This window comes from Amblyraja radiata, chromosome 13 (assembly GCF_010909765.2).
Source record: "Amblyraja radiata isolate CabotCenter1 chromosome 13, sAmbRad1.1.pri, whole genome shotgun sequence".
In the NCBI taxonomy this organism is placed as follows: Eukaryota; Metazoa; Chordata; class Chondrichthyes; order Rajiformes; family Rajidae; genus Amblyraja; species Amblyraja radiata.
Genome location: NC_045968.1, coordinates 60,510,155 through 60,533,310, shown reverse-complemented (window position 1 = coordinate 60,533,310; position 23,156 = coordinate 60,510,155). Strand labels below are relative to the sequence as shown.

Genomic DNA, 23,156 nt, shown 5'->3' with positions numbered 1-23,156 from the left:
AAGCAACATTATTATTATTAATGTCCTTTTCAGAGGCACATGTTGGTTGCTTAAGCTTTTAAAACATATTTGAAGAAAATCTGCAAGTTGTCATGTCCTCATGTCATTTAGTTGGACTCAAGCTGCCTCTAGACAACTTATGATCTGTAGTCTGACCCTGTCTAGACAATTATCTGTCTAGACAGCTATGTTGGTGTCACTCCGTAAAACTGAGCACCAATTTTTTTGAATTGTATGCGATATTTCTTGTATTAAATCTTTTTTGATTTTTGTAGACAAACCAAAGTCCCCTGCAGTGATATCGAAACCAGTAGAAGAGCCAAACCAACTTGACAGACCTATTTCGCCTGATATTGTAGAAAACAAATCTGAAAATGACACTAAACCACCAGAGTCCAAAGAAGTACAAGAAAATACCGTCACAGAGCCAGAGGACACCACAGACATTACAGTCTCTTTTGATGTGACTGTGACAGATTCTGTGCCACCTGATGGTGATGGTGGTAATGATGATGGCGTTGGTGGTGGTGGTGGTGATGATGATGATGGCGATGATGTTGATGTTGATGATGATGTTGTTGATGATGAAATAAATCCTTTGGCAGAACCTATTTCTTTGACACATGCAGTTCAAGAAATGCAAGAAAGTGAAACAGAGGTAAAAGAACTACCGAAAGAGGTGATTCCAGAAGAATGTAGCTCAAAAGACTTGACAGTGGAAAGTAATGGTTTTACACCAGCAGAGGAAGTTGAGCCTAGTCAAGTGTCTGAGCCTTCATTAGAACCTCTAGAACCTCCACTTGAACCTGTAATGGATTCGCCCATTGTACAACCTGAAGAACCGAAAATGACAAATGGACTGGAGCTTTCAACAAAGCAGGATTCTGAAGTTTCAGAAGTTCAACAGGAATCTCACATCAGTCCTATTTCTGAGCCTGAGGCACCGACATGTGAAGAGAATGCAGAAGTATTAGCACCTTCTGAAGAGAAGGAGAAGGAAAAGGAAAAGGAAAAGGAAAAGGAGGAGGAGGAAGAGGAGGATATTGCTGAAGTCCAAATGCAGGATGCCTTGCCATCAGCAGCTACTTTATCCCAGACTAACGACAATTCTACGCAAGGTACTTGTAATAGATATTGAGAGAGTTGAGTTAGAGGTCACGTGGCGATTTAACATTATAACCCATTTGATTGTACTAGCATTCAAAAGTAAGAGTAGCAGTTTAATTTGTAACTAATTAGGGAGAATTGTACAGCCCATTTGTTTATTTAAAAAAAGAAATGCTGGATTGTGTAGCATTGCAAACAAAGTCCATTGTTAAGTATGTGTAAGAAGGAACTGCAGATGCTGGTTTAAACTAAAGATAGACACACAAAGCTGGAGTAACTCAGCAGGCCAGGCAGTATTTCTGGAGAGAAGGAATGGGTGACTCTGAAGAAGGGTTTCGACCCGAAATGTCACCCATTCCTTTTCTCCAGAGATGCTGCCTGCCCTGATGAGTTATTCTGCTTTTTGTGTCCATTGTTAAATATATATATTAATGTCAATTAAATCTCACTTGCAGTCCAAAGTGATTTTGGTGCAAATTGAGATGGTATAGAGTCATAGTGTGGAAACAGGCCAATTGGCCCAACTTGCCCACACCAACCAACGTGTCCCATCTACACTAATCCCATCTGCCTAGGTTTTGCCTAAACCTGTCCTATCCATGTAGCTGTCTAAATGTTTCTTGAATATTGCAATAGTACCTGCCTCAACTGCCAGCTCCGGCAGTTCGTTCCATATGTCCACCACACTGTGTTTAAAAACAGTCACCCCTCAGGCACTGTTCCTCCCGCGCTTTAAACCTGTGTCCTCTGATTTTTGATTCCTCTACTCTGGGCAAGAGACTCTGTGTTTACCTGATCTATTCCTCTCATGATTTCTATAAGATCACCCCTCATCCTCCTGTGCTTCGAGACCTTAGACCTGCCCCATGCCTACTTACTCTTTGTTATTTAACTACTTTAAACACATTACTTTCTCGTTAATATGACATAGTTTAAAACAATAAGTTCTATGATTGTGCAGGCGCTTTGACAGAAATGATGTTATCCATGAGTCCTTCATACCTGGACATAAGTATTAGTTTATTTTCCCTAAAACTTTACAAGTGTAAAAGATAGACACAAAATGGCTGGAGGAACTCTGGGTCAGGCAGCATCTTTAGACAACATGGATAAGTAATGTTTTGGGTTGGGATCCTACTTCAGTCTAAAGAAAAGTCGCGACTATAAACATCACAGATTTGCTACCTGATGCACTGAGTTACTCCAGCATTTTGTGTCTATCTTTAGTATAAACCCAGCAGCTTTTTATTACTAGGCATAAGAGAAATAAGTTTAAGCATGATTTTCAGTTAGTAGTATCTGGTTCATAATTTAATATATATACATTGATGCTTGTATGATGTGTACTTAAAACATCTGGAATATGACATTGTTTCGTTCATTGTCTCGTTGCACCAAGATTGGCCTTTGTGCTGCTTTTGTGTTGGATTCCATAATGATTGCTAAAAGAACAGTTTTTCAAATTGCAATTGCAGAAAGACAATTTTTTTGGGGTTCAAGACTCCGTAAGAACTGCTGAAGGGCTAGTGATGGTTTAGGTAATAGAAAGTGTAAGAAATACTGAGCAAATCAAGTATCTGGAGAAAAATGAAACATTAATGATTTTTCATTTAAAATTGAAAAATCAAAGATTAAAACAAATTTTAATTGGGGAGGGGGAAGATTGAAAACTAAATGAAAAGTCTTAGTGAAAGGAGATAGAATAAAAGTGTTGATGGAGCTGGCTCAATGAAGGATTGTAAATAACACAAGGTAAAAAACAAAAGGGGAAATCATGCGATTAATCTTCTGGAATTTTTTGAGGATGTAACTAGGAAAATGGACAAGGGAGAGCCAGTGGATGAAGTGTACCTGGACTTTCAGAGCATAGGAGATTAGTGGACAAAATTAGGGCGCATGGTATTGGGGGTAGAGTGCTGACATGGATAGAAAATTGGTTGGCAGTCAGGAAACAGATTAGGGATTAAAGGGTCCCTATCAGAATGGCAGGCAGTGACTAGTGGGCTATTGGGGTGTACCGCAAGGCTCGGTGCTGGGACCGCAGTTATTTACAATATACATCAATGATTTAGATGAAGGGATTCAAAGCAACATTAGCAAATTTGCGGATGACACAAAGATGGGTGGCAGTGTGAACTGTGAGGAGAATGCTATGAGAATGGAGAGTGATTTGGACAGGTTGGGTGAGAGGGCAGATGCATGGCAGATGCAGTTTAATGTGGATAAATGTGAGGTTATCCACTTTGGTAGCAAAAACAGGAAGGCAGATTATTATCTAAATGGTGTCAAGTTGAGAAAAGCGGGAAGTACAACGGGATCTGGGGGTCCTTGTTCATCTGTCAATGAAAGTAAGCATGCAGGTACAGCTGGCAGTGAAGAAAGCGAATGGCATGTTGGCCTTCATAACAAGAGGAGTTGAGTATAGGAGCAAAGAGGTCCTTCTGCAGTTATACAGGAACCCCAGTGAGACCAGACCTTGGAGTATTGTGTGCGGTTTTGGTCCCCTAATTTGAGGAAGGATGTTCTTGCTATTGCTATTCTGTCATATGCTGAGAGAATGGAGCGGCTGGGCTTGTATACTCTGGAATTTAGAAGGATGAGAGGGGATCTAATTGAAACGTATAAGATTATTAAGGGTTTTGACATGTTAGAGACACGAAACATGTTCCCGATGTTGGGGGAGTCCAGAACCAGGGGCCACAGTTTAAGAATAAGGGGTAAGGCATTTAGAATGGAGATGAGGAAACACGGAGAGTTGTGAGTCTGTGCCTCAGAGGTCTGTGGAGGCCGGTTCTCTGGATACTTTCAAGAGAGAGCTTGATAGGGCTCTTAAAGATTGCGGAGTCAGGGGGTATGGGGAGAAGGCAGGAACGGGGTACTGATTGTGGATGATCAACCATGATCACATTGAGTGGCGGTGCTGGCCCGAAGGGCCGAATGGCCGACTCCTGCACCTATTGTCGATTGTGCCTGAAGAGGCGTTAATGAAATTATGGTAAAAAACGTAAAAGAAGCATATGTTAGAAATTTTAAAAAGCTGGAATTGCTGTTATTTGAAAGACTTCTATTTTACGCCAGAAGACATCAATATGCCAAGTCGATCAACAGATGAGTTTGCATAGAGTTTTGAAAGAAGGTGTGTGGGGTGCCACTTGGAGGAATGAGTGTTGGATGGAGAGAGTGGTTATGGCTTTCAAGTGAGATTGTATTGCTAATCTTCCCATTCCCAGTAATATGGTAGGGATGCGTATCGGTAGCAGTGCACTCTAGTGATAATGAGTTGCTGAGGCTCAGATGTTTCAGCACAGGATGTGGCCATTTAACCCATTGATAAGAATTCAAACTCTCCCTCTACTCTTAGCCATGCAAATCATTGTTTACTTATTCAGTTTGCCTTTTGCCGTTTTTGAAACTTACTCTATTGTGGCAGATAATTAAGCTGTTTCATAATGCCTAGTAGATATTTTTCACAATCAGAAATATAAACCATCTTTGTTGATAAAGGAGGTAAAGGAAAATGTCAAAAGCTAAAGCATGCAAAGTGGTGAAATTTAAAGGTAGATTCGAGTGCTGGGATATTTCAGTAACGATTGTGGAAGATTGGTAATAAGAAGGCAGAAAGTTTTGACTAAACTAATGTGTAATATCAAAGCAAATAACCATATAACAATTACAGCACGGAAACAGGCCATCTCGGCCCTTCTAGTCCGTGCCGAACACTTACTCTCACCTAGTCCCATCTACCTGCACTCCGACCATAACCCTTCATTCCTTTCCCGTCCAATAGAATATAGAAAGAGAAAGAGAAATAGAAAGAGAAAGAGCTGTGTGTATATAAGAAGGAAGAAGTTAGCCCAGGTAAATATAGAACACCAGTGGAGTGAGACTGGAATTAATAGCAGGAAACAGAATATTTTGCATCAGTCGTCACAATAGAAGTCATTGCAAACATCGCAGACAGCACATCAGATGGTTTAAAAAGGAGGGAAAAACTTGTAACTGAGATGCTCACAGAGACCAAAGTATTAGAGAAACTAATGGACTATAAGCAGAAAGTCAAAGAATCCAAAGGAGTTCATTTGGGGTTTGTTATTAAAAAAGTGAGTGTTGAAATAGTTCTTCTGTTTGAAGTTTTTCAAAATTCACGTGGAGGAGATTCTCAGGGTTGGGACCTACTTATATCGGGAAAAGCGTAGACTTCTTTGGGATGGTCAGCATTGCTTTGTGTGGGGGAAGTCATGTCTTACAAGCTTGTTTTTTGATGACGTGACAAAGATAGGGCTGTGGATGTTGTGCACATGGCCTTCAGTAAAGCTTTTAAGGGTTAGGCATGGGATTCATGGATAAGGATGTGCTGACTCTGGAGAGGGTCCAGAGGAAGTTTACAAGAATGATCCCAGGAATGAGTAGGTTAACCTATGATGAACATTTGTTGGCACAGGGCCTGTATTCGCTGGAGTTTAGAAGAATGAGGGGGCACCTCATTGAAACATACAGAATAGTGAAAGGCTTGGATGGAGTATATATGGAGAGGATGTTTCCACTAGTGGGAGAGTAGGACTAGAGGTCATAGCCTCAGAATTAAAGGACGTTCTTTTAGGAAGGAGACGAGGAGAAATTTCTTTTGTCAGAGGGTGTTGAATCTGTGAAATTCTTTGCCACATTAGGCTATGGAGGTCAAGTCAGTGGATATTTTTAAAGCCGAGATAGATTGATTTTTGATTAGTACAGATGTCAGTAGTTATGGAGACCGAAGGCAGGATAATGGGGTTAGGATGGAGAGATAGATCAGGTGGAGTGGGCTTGATGGGCCGAATGGCTTAATTCTACTCCTATCACATGACTTGGAACATTTGATGTAAAGTTGGCTTTTCTGTGAAATAGTGATGGAAGTATTAATTTGTTATAAGCTGTCTGACCAATGCTCTGAGGAATATCGCTGTGACCTCTGATTATGCATAAATGACTTGAAAGTAAAGGTAGATGGGCCAATTAGTATCTTTGCAGACGACACAAACATTGGAACTGTGTGTATAATGTGGGAAGTTGTCAAAGGATACAGCAGGATTTCAACCAATTGGAAATGTGGGTGGAGAAATGGCAGGCGGACAAGTAAAGCATTGCACTTTGGGAGATAGGTGTAAAAGGAAGCTATACAGTAATGGCAGGACCCTTGAGCATTGATATTCAAGGGAATCTTGGGGTGCAAGTTCACAGCTCCCCAAAAATAGCAACACAAGTGCTCAGGATGTTAAAGAAGGTGTATGGTGGAATGCTTGCCTTCATTGATCGGCGTATTGAGCGTAAGTCGGTCATGTCGCAGCTGTATAAAACGTTAGTTTGACCATATTTTGAAGTATTGTGTGCATTTGTCGTTGTGTTTGTGTGCATTTGTTGACTGGAGAGGATGCAGAAGAGTTTTGCCAGAATGTTGGCTATAAGGCGAGATTGGACAAACTTTTGACTTTCAGTGCATTGGAGGCTGAGTGTTGACTTGATACATTTAGGAGAGGCATGTAATGCTATAAAGCAGTCTGAATTGTAATATTTCATAATGCCACGCTTCTTCATTGTGCATGCATCGAGAAAATATAGACACAAAGCTGGAGTAACTAAGCGTGTGTGTAGGAAGGAACTGCAGATGCTGGTCTGAAGAAGGGCCCGAAACAAAACATCACCTATTTTGTCCAGAACCGCTGAGCATTTGAGCAATCCAGCATTTTGTGTTTATCGTCAAAAAAAGATTACTTTTGCATTCACCTTATTTTTTTCACACATTCTGTGAGCAAATATTTCAAATATTTGTGAAAGTGATTTGTGAGTTCTATAAGGGTTAACTTTCTTTGAAAAGCAAAAAAATAGGGGTTTCCTGTATTATAGTTTTATAGGAATATAGTAGACTAAGTGGGACCCATTGGGTCCCAGTCACACAGGAGGCCTGGTCCCCCCCAATGTAAACCATTCCCCAACGCAATATTCCACCACTCACCAGTTCCTCCAACGCAACCTGTTCCCCCAAAGCAATGTTCCACCACTCTGGGGAGGGGGTGTGAGGGAGGGGTGTGGTGGGAGGAGGGAGGAGGTGTGTAGGGGGTGGGGAGGGGGTGTGTGTGGGGGGGGGGGGGGGGGGGGGAGGGGGTGTGTGTAGGGGGGAGGGGGGGTGGTGTGTGGGGGAACCTTCAAAACCTTCATAACTTTTGAACTATTTCACCGATTGGAACAAAACTTATTTGACTTGCAGCAGAGGAGAATTGGCGAGTAAGGTGGCGAAAAATCGTAGTGCTACGTGGGATCGTTTTTGCGCAAATTTAAATACAACGCAGACAGAAAGTGGTCAAGATGAGAGTTTTAGTAAGATACTAGCGAGTCCAGCAGATATTAGCGAATCAGTCCACTAGACCTATACATATGATAATCGGATTGTCCTATTGTGAGTAACTAAAAAGTTAGACCTTTTTCTTTTCTGGAGTTTAGAATGAGTGATGATCTCTTATAGAACATACAGGATCTTGGAAGGTATGACAGGATAAATGTTTTGATGTTTCTGCCAGCTGGAAAGTCAGATGAGGACACGGTAATAAGATAAGGGGGCAGTCATTTAAAACCTAAGTAAGTATGAAGTTGTTCTTTGAGAGGATGGTGAGTTTCTGGAAATCTCTACGCAGGAGGGTCATGCAGACCAGCTAAACAGCCAATATTTATATTATTGATGGATTGTGGAATTGGTGGCTCCGTGAATGGACAGCAGTGCAGTTGAGAGAGGGGTAAATTGGTTATCACCTTGAATGGTGGTGAAAGACCAAGTGGCCTTGTCTTGTTTTTGTCTTGTTTTTGTTTAGTTTTTTTACCTAATTGTTCATGAATCAGTTTAATTGTTCTAACATAGAGTTAACTCGTTTTATTGTAATCTAGGCGCACCACCGATTTTCCAGCACCCTTGGTTCCAGAGCCTTTCTGCATTATCCATTTTGCCTGACCAACAGAGGTCATGGCCTACAAGGGACCAAAATACCGGCCCACAAAGTTGGCCTCGGAAGTTGGCTATGGGAACTTATCTGCCGGCTTCAGCTGGACTGCAGTTCCAGTGCCCCGGCCGCAGGGGGCTAATTCTACCTGCTGATTGGCTGCGGAGATCGGCTATGTGAGTGGATCTGCCTGCTCCGGATTGGCTAGAGTTCCAGAGCCCTGGATGCTAGGAGCAAATTCCACCCACTAATTAGCGCAGAGGTCCCATTGAGGTCAAGACCGGCCACCTTACCCGACCCATGCGTCACATTTCGGGGGGACTTATGGGAGGATTTCATGTGTGCACTTGTGTTTTTGTCCGGATTAAAGGAGCATCAGTTGCTGGAAAATCAGTAGTGGACCTGTATGTAAAATAGTCGTTCTGATCCTCAACGGGCTTCACCTGTGCTAATTCATTTTTGATTCCTATTCTTGACTTGAATAGTTTCTGCATGCAAGTTCACTGTCGTCTCTTTTTTTCAGCTGCAGCTGTATCTGTGCCAAAGAAGAAGAGGAAAATGAAGGATTTAAACAAAAAAGAAGCAGTTGGAGATCTTCTCGATGCTTTCAAAGAGGTATTTCAAAGAGGAACATATAAAGCAAAACAAGATAAATTCCATTTACAGCAGATGATTGCAAAACATGGCTTTTGGCAAGACCTTTGGGTGCTAGCTTGTACGTATGTAAATGGCACTAAATGTGCAGGTTCAGACTGCTGTATTAGGGTGGGAACAGCTCTATCCAAGACCGCAAGAAATTGCTGCAAATTGTAGACGCAGCCCAGACCATCGCACAAACCAACCTCCCTTGTATTGACTCAATTTATACCTCACGCTGCCTCGGCAAGGCCAGCAGCACAATCAAGGATGAGTCGCAACCTGGCCACTCTCTCTTTCCAGTCAACTTTGGCCAGCTCCTCCCTCGTGGCTCCGTAGTCTCCTTTATTCAACTGTCACACTGACACCTCTGATTTACCCTTCTCTCTCTCCAATTGTAGTTTAAACTTGACCATATTATGGTCACTATGTCCTAATGGCTCCTTAACCTGGAGTTCCTTTTATCAAATTTGGTTCATTACATAACACTAAATCCTTACACTATAACACTTACATAACGCTGCTCTAAGAATCCATCGCGGAGGCACTCCACAAACTCCCTTTCTTGGGGTCCAGTACCAACCTGATTTTCCCAGTCTACCTGCATGTTGAAATCTCCCATAACAACCATAGCATTACTTTTACTACATGCCAATTTTAACTCTTGATTCAACTTGCACCTTATGTCCAGGCTACTGTTTGGGGGCCTGTAGATAAGTCCCATTAGGGTCTTTTTACCCTTACAATTCCTCAGTTCTATCCATACTGACTCCACATTTCCTGTTTCAATGTCACCCCTTGCAAGGGACTGAATTTCATTCCTCACCAACAGAACTACCCCACCCCCTCTGCCCACCTGTCTGTCTTTCAATTGGAGGTATACCCTTGAATATTCAGTTCCCAGCCCTGGCTCTCTTGCAGCCTTGTCTCTGTAATTCCCACAACATCATACTTGCCAGTTTCTAACTGAGCCTCAAGCTCATCCACTTTATTCCTTATACTTCGCGCATTCATATACAACACGTTGACGTCGGTATTCACCTCACCTCTCGCAATTAGCCCTGACCTTACTCTCTTATCCCTTCTCGAACTTTCCTTCCCACTAATTTCTGTTGACTGGATAGCACACAAAAAAAACTTTTTACTGTACACGTGACAATAAACGAAACTAAGTAAGGCATGAAAAATGTACCTGAGGTAGAATATCTGCCACAATCTTGTAGAATGGTGGTGCAGGTTTAAGCTGATTTCCCATTATGAAATCCAACCTAGTGTTTTGGATACATGCCTCAAATTATGTCAGCTGTCATCTGAAAAATAACTTTGGGGTTTATTTCTGCAGTCTCAAGTAAAAGAACCTGCAGCTGAATCTGTTGCCCAGCCTACAGCTGTAGGTGTTGAAGTGACTGAAACAATTCGTCCGACACGTGACGAACCTGAGGAAACCTGGGAGGAGAAGGAAGATAAACAAGACGTAGAAAACATCAAGCCGGATGGAATTAAGTTGTCGGATCAAAAATATCAATATAAAGAAGGTGAGCTCTCAGCAATCAATACTAAAATGCAAAGCTTGCTTTTGGGCTGCAACTCAATCTTGCTGAATGGAAACTTTATCTTAACGATTGCCAATTGTTCAATGAAATAAAACATTGTTAAATGGAACCCTTAAATGGTAATAGGGGCACAATGTATTATTTTTTTTCTTAATTAAATTTGTACTAATTGATTATCCACCAATTATTGTACTTTTCAATCTATTTTGCATGTACCATAATTTGATTGGAATATTGTGTTTTAGTATACAAATGAAAGTCGCCATACTTTGCTGCCTGTAATAGACTTATGCTCATCTAATAACTTCATTTTTAAGCTTTTTGATTCATAAGGTGGGATATACTGATAAAAATCTAAATATTTTAGCTGAATATCAGATAAAAATATTGCAAGTACTTAAGATGCTGTGTGTTAGTCTCCACTGAAAAACTTTATACTAAATTTTCTGAGCCCACATTGCGTGATCAGTTTAATTTATTTCCACATTCAGACAGGAAATATATTCTTTTCATTTGGGTTTGGGATGTGCAGTGGAGGAAAAATATGAAAGCAGCCATGACGTTAATTTCATGGGATTGATGGCTGTTGTGGAATCTGATGTACTCTATTCTACTTTACTGCTTAGACACAAAATGCTGGAGTAACTCAGCGGGACAGGCAGCATCTCTGGAGAGAAGGAATGGGTGACGTTTCGGGTCGAGACCTTTCTTCAGACTGAATATACACAATGAATCTCGACCGGAAACGTCGCCCATTCCTTCTCTCCAGAGATGCTGCCTGTCTCACTGAGTTACTCCAGCATTTTGTGTCTACCTTCGATTTAAACCAGCACCTGCAGTTCTTTCCTACTATTTTACTGCTTCCTACACAAGCAGTATTTAATTATTTTAATGGTATGTTTACATCTAGACTTATATCACCAGAGCAATTTATTATTAAATTTTAGTTTCTAAATTTGTGTAGCTTTTTGTCTTCACCATTTTGATTTGTCACTTTTTACCATCACAGTATGTCCAGTTAGCTTGGCTGTTACATTGTTTCCAAGAATCCTCACTGATAAGTAACCTCTATATTTGAAATATTCCCTCACTGGGTGACAACTTTCCATGAAGGCCCAAGTCCTTCTCAAGCATCGTCATAGATTTGAAATAAATGTTGTTTTTATTTCTTTACCACCATACCCCAAAGCCAAGTCAGAATAGGAAATTGGTAATCATGGTCATTGAACTGGAATCTTTATAATATATCCCTATTACAATAATATATTCCTATTGGGCTCAAGTTCCATCTTTTTTTGACTGCTTGCTCTTCTGATCTTCAGAGCCCATAGAGAATTAAAGTGTCTCAGAACTCGTATGGTCCTTGACTGTACTGGAATTTGAAACAATTTTTTCAAGGCCGTAAGTCCTTGGATTTATCATAGGTCCTTGAATTCACGGTTTATAAGATATATATTATATTTTATATATTAACAGTATATATTAATTCATGCAGAGTAATGTGGCGTTTTTTTCATCAAGTTTATAATGTGTATTTTTATTAAAAGTCGGGAAACATTGTTGGATATGCTTGCTAACAATGTTCCCTGTAGGAGGTGAGGAGCACTAGGACCCAGCAGAGTCAGGCCACGTGCTGTCTTCGTGGTGGTTGTGGGCCTGGTGCTTGGAACTGTGGTGAGGTGACGGCTCTTGCCCCGCCGGTAGAGAGGCGATGGTCGGCGGAGTCGTTGGTGGAGTCCCGTGGGGGTCTGGAGTAGAGATACGGGCTGGCGGCAGCAACATCGGTGACCGGGGAGACAGTGAAGGTTGGCTGCAGCAGTGGCCCCGCCCAGGGAGGTGGTGAGAGTCGGCAGCCGCAACAGTTTCAGTAGTCCGGGCCTGGGTTTGGCCAGGAAGGCGGTGACGGTCAGAGAGGCGGATGTTGTTGCTGCTTCTCGTGGGGGTGGCCATCTTGGCCGCATGGTGGTCGGGCAGGCGGAGCCGTGGTCCAGCGATGTTTTCTGGGACAAGTGTGTGTAGCTAGGTAGGACCACGTGGCTAGCGTCACCATGATCACCAAGTCCAACAACATGCGCAGAATGCCAGTGAAAAGAGTGTTGAGCTGAAAACAGTGCAACAAAACATAGAAGACAACTCACTGAAATAAAAAACTTATAAATAAGAAGAGCTTGAAAAATGAAATAAGTTTATTGGCCAAGTATGTACACAAACAAGGAATTTGCCTTGGTGCTCCGCTCGAAATAACAACACAACATACAGTAAACAATTAAGAATGACACTTAACATTAAATATTAATAATAAAACATTATAGTTTAAGCATGTGAATGGGGAAAAAAAAACAGAGCAAAAGGAGGCTACAGACTTGGTTGTTGAGTAGAGCAACTGCTCGTGGAAAAAAAGCTGTTTTTGTGTCTGGCTGTGGCAGCTTTGACTGTCTGGAGTCGCCTTCCAGAGGGAAGTGATTCAAAGAGTTTGTGGCCAGGGTGAGAGGGGTCAGAGATGATCTTGCCCGCTCGCTTCCTGGCCCTTGCAGTGTACAGTTCATCAATGGAGGGAAGGTTGCAGCCAACATCCTTCTCAGCGGATCGAACGATTCGCTGCAGCGTCCGGATGTCGTGCTTGGTGGCTGAGCCAAACCAGACCATGATGGAGAAGGTGAGGACAGACTCTACGATGGCTGTGTAGAATTGGACCATCATTGCCTGTGGCAGATTGTGCTTCCTCTGCTGCCGCAGGAAGTACATCCTCTGTTGTGCCTTTTTGACTGGAGTCGATGGTAGCCCCCCCACTTAAGGCCCTTGGAGATGATGGTTCCAAGGAGCTTCGACTCCACAAATGTGACTGTGGTGTTGTTGATGGTGACGGGGTGGGGGGAGGGGGAGCTCTCCTAAATTCTACAATAAATTCCACTGTCTTAAGAGCATTGAGCTCCAGGTTGTTACGAAGGCACCAGGACGCCAGCTGTGACACTTCCTGTCTGTAGGCATTTTCCTCCCCTTCCTGGATCAGTCCAATCAGGGTTGTGTCATCCGCAAACTTGAGAAGCTTGACAGAGGAGCCAGTGGAGGTGCAGTCGTTAGTGTAGAGAGAGTAGAGGAGAGGGGCAACCTTGCGGTGCTCCTATGCTGAGGGTCTGCGGGTTCGAGATGTGATTTCCCAGCCCCACATGCTGCTTCCTGTCTTGTCAGGAAGTTGGTGATCCACTGACAGGGGTTCAGGCACAGTCAACTTCAAGAGTTTGATGTAGTAGCTCTGGCACAATGCTGTTGAATGCAGAGCTAAAAGCAACAAACAAAATCCTTGTGTAACTCCCCTGGAGGATGAAGTGCAGGCCGAGGTTGACTGCGCCATCCACTTATCTAATGCAAACTGCAGAGGGTCCAGCAGTTAGTGATATTTTTCAGCTGGGCCAGCACACGTCTTTCAAGGGTCTTCATGACTACAGATGTCAGTGCGACAGACCTGTAGTCATTAAGACCAGTAATCCTTGCCTTTTTGGGTACAGGGACAATAATGGAGACTTTGAAGCAGACAGGGACAGTACAGGTTTACAGGGACTGGTTGAAAAACAAAGTTTTCCATTATCATGGTTTCAGATTGAACAACTAAGAGATGAGAAAATGGACCATCAGTGATCTATTGAAGTACGAATATAGATAAGTTAACCATCTTGTGTGTAATATGTAGTTTAGTGTCATTCTGTGCAACCTGGACTAATCACCTCAGATTTCCCTATCAGTGTCTGTACATCAGAGTACACAAGTAGCACAACAGAAAACAAGGTCTCAACTCCGAATTCCAATGTTTATTTGGCAATAATTTGAGCGAAATCAATGGTTCATAACTTCGAAGGAACTTTGAGTTGAAAGTTGATTTTTCTGCTGTGTTCATTTGTAACAGGTGTGCAAAACATGATTTTCAATCAAATCAGAGATGGTGACCAACCAACCTTCTTCTTTGCCTTTATTCGGTACAGAATCAAATCATCCAATACCAAACAATTTATATACAAGTCTCTGATAAACCATCAATGTTTGCTGGATTTTGTCCTTGAAAATTGGATTTTGGACCTTAAGTCCTTGAATTTATAGCTGTTCCAAGTGTAGGATCCCTGGTGTTCGTTTTCACTGAGCAATATTCACAATTTTTGTGGTCCCAGCCTCCCATACCAGCATTTGTGCCTCTTTTGCATTCAATTGATCACCAAAATGTTTGCCAGGAAAGGTGTGAAACAGTTTTGTGGCATGTCCTGTTTCTTGTACTACTTTGACCAAGTGTCAGGTAGTATCAGAGCTGCCAAGTACTACCGATTTTCTGTATTTTGTACGGAAATGCGATAAGAATACTGATGTACGATTTTGCATTGTTAAATACGGATTAAAAAAAAATCCGACCATAGATATTTAACTCTGAAATTGAAGATAGACACAAAAAAGCTGGAGTAACTCAGCCGGAAAGGCAGCGACTCTGGAGAGAAGGAATGGGTGACTTTTCGGGTCAAGACCCTTCTTCAGACAATCACAAGTACTCTCACCGACGAGACTTCAGTTCAGTCTGAAGCAGGGACTCGACCAGAAACGTCACCCATTCCTTCTCTCCAGAGTCGCTGCCTGTCCAGCTCCAGGTTTAAACACAGCGCTGTCAGTTTAACGGGTGGGAACGGGTCAGCTGCAGCGCTGTGGGTTTTAAATGTAGCGCTACCGGCTGGAGCGCTATGGGCTTTACACATAGCGCTATGGTCCCAGCACTATGGGTCACAGACTGTTCGGGAAAATTCTCGTATAACAATGAGTCTTTGGTATTCTCTTTCTCAGTGGAAGTTGAGCCATTGATTATTTTTCAGGCAGTGGTAGAATTCTGGATAAGCCTAGTGGTGAAAGGTTAACAGTGGGATTGCAGTTACATTGGGATTGGCCTTGATTTTACAGAACAGTGGGTGGGCTCAAGGGGGTGAGAGGGAGGGGTGGAGAGAGGGAGGGAGTGGAAGGAAGAGGGAGGGTGGGAGGGAGAGAGGGATGGCGATAAGGATGGAGATAGGGATGGAGGGAGTGAGTGAAAGAGGAAGGAGGAAGAGAGAGCGAGGGAGGGAGAGAGCAGAGACTGAGACATATGAGAGCAGGTTGAAAAAACATAGATAACGAAACATGTTGGGGGCAATGAAAGCTGCATTACATAACAAGTGAGTAACAGAAGCAGGCAGATACGGTGTAGTTACATAGATCTGATTTGCCTTGTTCTTTGTGTTAACGTGTGCCCGCAAAAAAACCCCAACAACAAATAGCGACAAGGTTAGAATAGGAGTAAAAATGCATAATGGCTTCTACATCATCATCTGGTGCTAAAAGCAGGAAGTAGCCGTTCAAACAGCAGTATACAAAGAGATGGCAATGAATGCAATGTCAAGTAAGGTGCGTAGAAGACGTCAATTGGTAGCAAAGTTATGCATTCTTGTACTCTTACATGGGTATGACCGCACATAAAAAACATTTTTTTCAGCAAAATGGCACCGCGTAAAAATACTGATTTCCTCAGCAAAATACTGATTTCAGGCACTAGAATACTGACATGCTCTGAAAAAACTTGGCAGCTCTGTAGTATGACTGGATTCACACATCATAGCTGTAAATCAGGCTCAAGCTTGCCTCTCACTATAGTTTGTCTTTTGGTATGAACCATATTTGACACTATACTGTTGGTACATGGTCTAATTATAGATTTTTGCATTGATGTCTTGATGTTTGTAGTCTTTTCAGTCTTGCAGGATTTGAGATTTATGTATCCTTTCTGATTTTGTGTGTTGCTCAAGTCAATGTACCAGTGAACCTCTACAAGACAGATTTTCACTGGACCTGTACATTGTCATAGTTGTTCATATAACAAAATAGACTTGACTTGAGCCAGGTAGCACCTGTGGAGACCAAAATAATTAATGTAACAAGTAGATGGTCATTATCAGACTAGAAGAAGTTGAAAGCATCACGATGAAGAGATAGCGGGCGAGGAAAGTGCAAGATGGGCAGTTTGTGGCCAGATGGAAGGCAGAAGATTGATGAAAGGATCATCCAACACCAGTACTGTTTTAGGACAAAAAAATTGGTTCTAGAACTGGTGAAATGGAAGGATCATTCTTTGCTGCAGTGGGGAAAAATGTGTGTGTTGACAAAGTGCCATGTTAAGCCTTGTCAAACTCTTTTATTACCAATGAGTACTTCCAAAATGTTACCATTGTGTTTTAGGGAATGTCACGGTCAAATATGCATTCAGCCTGCTCCCACAAAATAATGCTGCATTATGACTAGATCAGTTATTTATAAACACCATCTAGGGTGTTGGAATATTTGTGTCTATTCAAAAGAATCTTGATTTGGGAGTAGGATCTCATCTGCCACTTTTAGGGATGGATAACAATTAAATTTTGCTGCATCCCTGTGTTTTGAAACTAAGGTTAGCAACCCTGATGTGGGCATCTTCTACAGCTCTGACATATTTTCGAGCCTTTACATATTCCTTTGTTTTTTCCACATCAACTATTCAAATGAATATGTAAAGGCTCTAACATACAAGTTAGACACCCTTTTTGTGCAGGATTCCAACATCTGACACTGTGTCTAATCAATCTGTTAATCTCTGCCTTAAAAATATCCATTGACTTGGCCTCCGCAGCTGTCTGTGGCAATGAATTCCACAAATTCACTACCCTATGACTAAAGAAATTCCTCCATCTCCTTTCTAAAGGTACATCCTTTTATTCTGAGGCTATAGCCTCTGGTCCTGGACTCTCCAACTAGTGGAAACATCCTCTCCACATTCACTCTATACTTTTCGGTAAGTTTCAATGAGGTCCCCTCTCATCTTTTTAAACTCCAGCGCACTCTCCCAACCTGTCCTTTTCTCTCTCCCAGTTTGGTCAAAGGGTTTTTAATCTCAAGGTCCACTCCTTTTCCCTTTGCTTTGATCTGTTTTCAAAACAGATTTTTAGATTTCCAGTATTTGCAGTTTTTTTTGTTTTTTTTCAAGAAACTTCAATTTGTGTAAAAGACAAATGCATTATTTGGATGTCAAATTGTAGTGGGGAATTTCCTTATAATGCTATGTCTTGGCATGTGATTAGTTGATGGTTCTACTTTAGGAAGCTTTAATTCGGACAGCGACCTTTGAGGTTAGGATTAATTCCAGTATAATTTTCCACATAAATGGATTTGTATAGGTAATATGCACATCAGTGGTACTAGATTTCAATTGGTGCTCATTGCACTGGGTTATCTTGTCAACTGTTGAGAATCCAAGCGCAATTTCTTAATGTTAAAATATCAATCCATCTTTATTTTTAATGTTGCCCGTTTTTAGCATGCTAAAGCAATGCCTTATTGTGAGTTGGTTTATTTAAAGTATTATATCAACAATATACTAATTATAAAATCCTATATAATATATAATACTGTTACAAGGTTCTACTTGGGACAGCAGTTCCCAGTTTGTAAATTTTTGTCCTGTGCCCAGTGTTTCATTAGAAGACAGGTCGTTTAACGACTTTAGCTTTGACATGATGGAAATGTGACCGTTGCAGCTGAGTTTGTTCTTGGTTCCTGAGGTTATTCAATCCAGCAAAGTTTGTAAATGTTTTTGGTGCTTTTGCTGCTTTGTCTCGTGGAGGTAGAGCTGAAGGCCTTAAACCAGGCAAGTTCATTTTAAGAACGACCAAAGACCAAGCTGCCACAAGATTTTTGAGAACAAAGTGGGGGGAGGGAAGAATGTAAGATGGTTGCAGTGTTTTATACAGTTGAAATATCACGATTTGACTTAACTATTCTAATTCACCCCATTAGAAAATTGGAAGCCACTTAATCTTGAAGATAAGAAGAAATATGACCGTGAATTTCTCCTGGGGTTCCAATTCATCAATGCTAGTATGCAGAAACCTGAAGGTCTACCAGCAATTAGTGATGTTGTATTGGATAAGGTAAGTGGCGCACTCCTTGATCAATTGGTTGTTTCAGCATTAAGTATCTTGACATAGCAAACTAAAAGTAATGTTTTTCAAAATAGTCTGTTGCTTTTGATTGATGTAAATTTATGTTGCTCCGACTGATGCTCTTTAATGCTATTGAGGCCCATATTGCTGCAGCTGGTATTTGCTAAGAGTAAAACTATAGGTTAATTGATGAGTGGGGAATTTTTGATTTAGACATTTTATTTCCCATTTACATGTGGGTGATGGGTACGGATGTTACGATAGTTTTTATGATTGGGAATGTAACCATCTTATTAAACCCTGTTTTAAAGCTGCAGTTTTTTACATTACTGTTGCTTTCTCTGTCCATTTTGAAATTATGTTTGTATATTTTGGCAGTTTGAGATGTTTTGTTAACTGGGTGTGGTCATCTGTAAATTTCCTTATTTAAATGGTATTTTAAACTCAACCTGGTTTCAAACTCTGCATCACAATACATGCCAGTACTGTCACCAGGTAACATTTATAGAAATATCAGATTTCTTCATTTGGTTCAAAAATCTCTAAATTATCTCTTGATGTGAAAACAATTATGGATTCTTAGATATATCCGTTCAAACCAAAAATGAAAACGGAGTGGTGATCAGCAGACCTGAAAGGAATACTACAACTTTCATGTTAGGAGAGATAGTTGTGGTCTGGACTTGCAGTGGACTTCAATGTGATTCACAGCAGTGGAGGTGACCAGAACTGTCGAGTAAAACTTGTTTTCTGCAGTTGTGTGGTAATAGGTTTTGATGTGGTGTTCATGGTACTTTAATCACCATGTTTTTTGCCAATCTAACAATCTGGAATAATTCTTTACAGTTTCTCACATTGTGAGAATTTCCCATTATATCTGTTGACTTGTAATTTATTCCCACATTTCTAAACATAGATGTGCAATATTAAAGCTCCTGGATGGGAGACTTTTCCTGGCTAAAACTTTCCCCCTCTTGTAGAGAGAATGCAGAAGGAGACTTAATTGATGTCATTACTCTGAGAGTATGATGTGTTTCCAGAAGCTACATATTTAAATGGTATGATGAGTAGTGTGCCAGTGTGAGATCCTGATCATTGGATCTAGCTATACAGCATGTTGTTTGAATGACCCACTCCACTTAGAACGGTACCCCAGTCTTTCCCCAAATCTGTCACATTACTTTTCAAATACATAAGGAGTAATGTATCAGAAGTCTCAATGCAATTAAATCAGCATTGTTCCTGTGAAAGCCTAATGGGCCTGTCCCACTTAGGCAATTTTATGGGCGCCTGCCGCAAAATTTTCAACATGTTGAATGTTTTCAGCGACAGTGGTTACAATTTTTGCTGTCGTAGGTGTTGTCATAGGTTCTCGTAGGTTGTCGCCAGGTGTAGATGAATTTCATTAGAACTAGTCCCTGGCAGTCACCTAAAGAGTCGCCTAAGTGGGACAGGCCCATTAGTGCATCATGTTTCACAGGGATTACTGACTATGACTCGGCATATGGCAGCTTTCCACACTTGATCTTGATTACAATAACCAGATAAGCAGCTTTTCCAGCCTTGTATTCGTTTTCATTGTTTATTTTCCCTTTGTGATGTTTTCAGATTTCATTCACATTACACCTACCGCAGATATTGTAACCTTCGGTAATTTATTTCCAGTTTTCTTCACTGGCGCCACCATTACTTTTGTTTGTTTTTTAACACTCCATCTTGTAAAAAACATTTTTTTTTAAAAAACAGCCTTTCCACAATGTTAACTCTTGCCTAAACATTTTCCATTTTCTGATTAAAGACATTCACCTGAAAGATTTAAATCTACTGGAGGAACCCAATGGGCCAGGCAGCATAACTGGAGCAAAATGGACAATTGACTTTTTGGATCAAGATACTCCACAGGCGCTACCTGACCAGCTGAGTTCCTCAGCAATTTGATTTTTGCTCCTGACTATTGGAGATTTCTAGTAGCAATCTCCTGTGTCTCCTTGACCTGAAACATTAGATCACTCTCTTTGCGGATGCTGCCTGGCTTGTGTATTTACAGCACTTTATCTTTTCATCCGTAGCTACCATTCATTTACGTAGATCATTATGGCCATTACATGAACTGATTTTCTTCACCATTATTGAAATTCATTATTAGTCCACCTGTCAACTTCCTCTCATCTGCCATTTTCAATACCTTAGTTTTTATGTAGGATCCAGATTTTTTCCCAGTTCTCAGCGTAAGTAATCTCCACTGTTTTCCTAAGGAACCACTACTTTACTTTCTCCAAGGCCTTGACAAAGTTAAATGTGCCAGGAGTTATAAACAGTAGAATTGTGACAAAGCATTTTGTAAAAGTTTGGTACAGCTTCCCTTTTTTTGATTTTAATATTTGGTACCAAACCCTATTTCCAGGTAGATTTCAGTCTGAAGAAGATTCCTGACCTGAAACATTCAGTCATTCCCCCCCACAATGCTGCCTAACCCCTCCAGCACTTTGTATTTTGGTACAGATTCCAGCATATGCACATTCTTGTGCCTCCAGACTGTTGGACACCATAATATTTTTATTTCTTCTCCACCCCACACTCACCCTGAGTGTGAATATCTGGTCTTGTTTTATCTCGGATATAATTACATAATTTACCTAAACCATCCGAGTTGAACTCTGTTGGTTCTACCCTATTACTTTTTCATTTGAAATGTTTCTTATTTCACTATAGCAGGTCTGCTGCTGTTATCCATGTGAACTTTGTGGTATTAAGTAGTAACTACAATTTCATCACGCGCCTCCCACCCCACTACATCTGTTTATATATGTCATAGAACATCAACACCTTTCTGTGATGCAAGCTTCTCTATTATTGTCATGTGCGTATTGCCTGCTTTCTATCTGAATATCACCACATGCTGTTGTTTACTCGCTCACTCGATGCAGTCTTTGCCATCGCTCATCCTCAATTGTCCTTGCAAACCTGGAAGAAAAAATGTGTGGTAACTGCATCTATTCTGTCATGGCATCATTTGGGTTTCCTTTGAGGATTGAAGCCAGGTCATTGAAGATGTTAAGCCCGCACCCTGGCTCCCAACAACAGTGACTGTTTCAAACTGGATCCTGTCTGGAAATTGGGTCTACAAATCTACTCGACTTTCAAATTGTAATTATTTTTAAAGTAACTGGAGTTAGATGTGGTCCACGTTGTTTAGCTGCAATGGTACATATTTGTTTGCCCTGAGCTACAGATGTTGGATTCCTCTGAATTGTAGCATTATGGCAATTGACTTTCTCTGTTCAATATTCTTGCTTCAACTTTGCAGTTTTCTTGAACAAAGAGCCTGATATCAAGCAGTATCATTGTCCTGTGTGCTTCCAAGATTATATCCCCCTTTTGACCCAAATTGATTGATCCTATTGTTTAATGATCCGCTTTCCTTCAATATTAAAAGGCTTGAATATTTTAATTACCCTATTAGGTAGCGAGTCCAGGAACATACTTTCTTACATTTGGCTTCTATATAAAACAAATTATTTGATCTTACTCTTTTTGTTACATTAATGTTAATTATATATATTTTTAGCTCTGTTCCTCTTTTTTTAAGATTAATGAACTGAGGGTGCTACTACATTTTAACAAGAAAAGGTATTAACAGAATCTACGTTTAAACAGATCAATAATATAGTTCTAAACTACTCCAGGTCAGAAGGAGAATGAGCAGTAGACAGGAAAGGAACTTTGTATGTGGAGGTTGAGCTTCTCTCAAAGAAAGAGGAATACTCTGCCTGTGGTGAGTCATATAATTCCTCTGTTTTTCTATCAACCTCCACATCCAAATAAACTGAGGACTTACCTTTTGGTTGATTCAAAATACAGTATCATGTTTATCCTGCTTTTTAAAAATATAAAAGCGTGATAACACTTGAAAATGTAACTGCTCCAATCTCCAGTCATTGTATTTGCCTGATTTAAGAAAGATGAAGGGTGGGCCAATATGCAAGGCCAATATTAAGGCGTTTGATTTTTTTTTTTTTACTATACAGGCAAACAAGACTCCTCTTCGTCCTCTTGATCCAAGCAGGCTGACTGGTATGAACTGTGGACCAGACTTCACTCCGTCCTTCGCACAAATAGGGCGACAGCAGATTGGAAGAGTGCCTGTAAGTTGAACTTTTGAATTTATAGTCAAAGTTAATATTTTAAGGTGGTGGCATCTTGCACATGAGCTTTTGAGCACAGGTGGCAAATTTCATAGCCTTCTGCCTGGTATAATTAAAATTTTGCAGGCTACCAAATTCTTTGTATCACTGAACACTTCAGGATGACAAATACCTTAAAGTAAGATACAAAGGGCAGGAGTAACTCGGGCAGCACTGCAGGTGAACATGGATAGGTGACATTTTGGATGCAGATCCTTCTGACTGATTGTAGGGGTGGGAGAGAAGAAAGCTGGAAGAGAGGAGGTCTAGGCCAAAATGTGGCATGTAATAAAATGCGGCAATGGATCGACAAAGGCCAGAGATGACGAAACAAGGTGTGACTCAAAAAGATTAAAGAGTTGCGAATTGTGAAGCCAGAAGAAGGAATGTAGGGGGAGGGGAGAATGAAAGGAAGGACCTTCACGCCCCTCCCCTATGCCAACCTGAACTCGCACTTATTTCTCCTCTCCCCTTGCATTCCTTCCCCTGGCTTCACAATTCACAACTCATCAATCCTTTTGCACCTGTTTCAATGCCTATCAAAATCCCCATCACCTGTATGTATCTGTTATCTGCCATGCTTTGTCCTGCTCCTCCTCTCTTCCAGTTTTCTTTCTCTCCTTCCTGCACTACCATCAGTCTGAAGAAGGGTCCCAAGTCAAAACATGTTCTCCTGAGATGTTGCTTAGTTACTCCACTTTAAAGTACTTGTGGTTACTGGTTTGAAGCAATGTGGTC

The 23,156-nt window shown here is 41.1% G+C and overlaps 1 protein-coding gene across 9 annotated transcripts in view; it reads left to right on the top strand.

The window, feature by feature from the left end:
• Nucleotides 1–23,156, top strand: part of eif4g1 (eukaryotic translation initiation factor 4 gamma 1) — a 112,363-nt gene that overhangs the window by 55,267 nt on the left and 33,940 nt on the right. For all 9 annotated transcript variants that reach the window (XM_033032187.1, XM_033032188.1, XM_033032189.1 and 6 more), the window contains 5 exons: nucleotides 276–1,118; nucleotides 8,596–8,687; nucleotides 10,051–10,243; nucleotides 18,089–18,222; nucleotides 22,263–22,379. In XM_033032187.1, coding sequence (XP_032888078.1) covers nucleotides 276–1,118; nucleotides 8,596–8,687; nucleotides 10,051–10,243; nucleotides 18,089–18,222; nucleotides 22,263–22,379 — 1,379 coding nt within the window. The remainder of the gene's footprint in view (nucleotides 1–275; nucleotides 1,119–8,595; nucleotides 8,688–10,050; nucleotides 10,244–18,088; nucleotides 18,223–22,262; nucleotides 22,380–23,156) is intronic.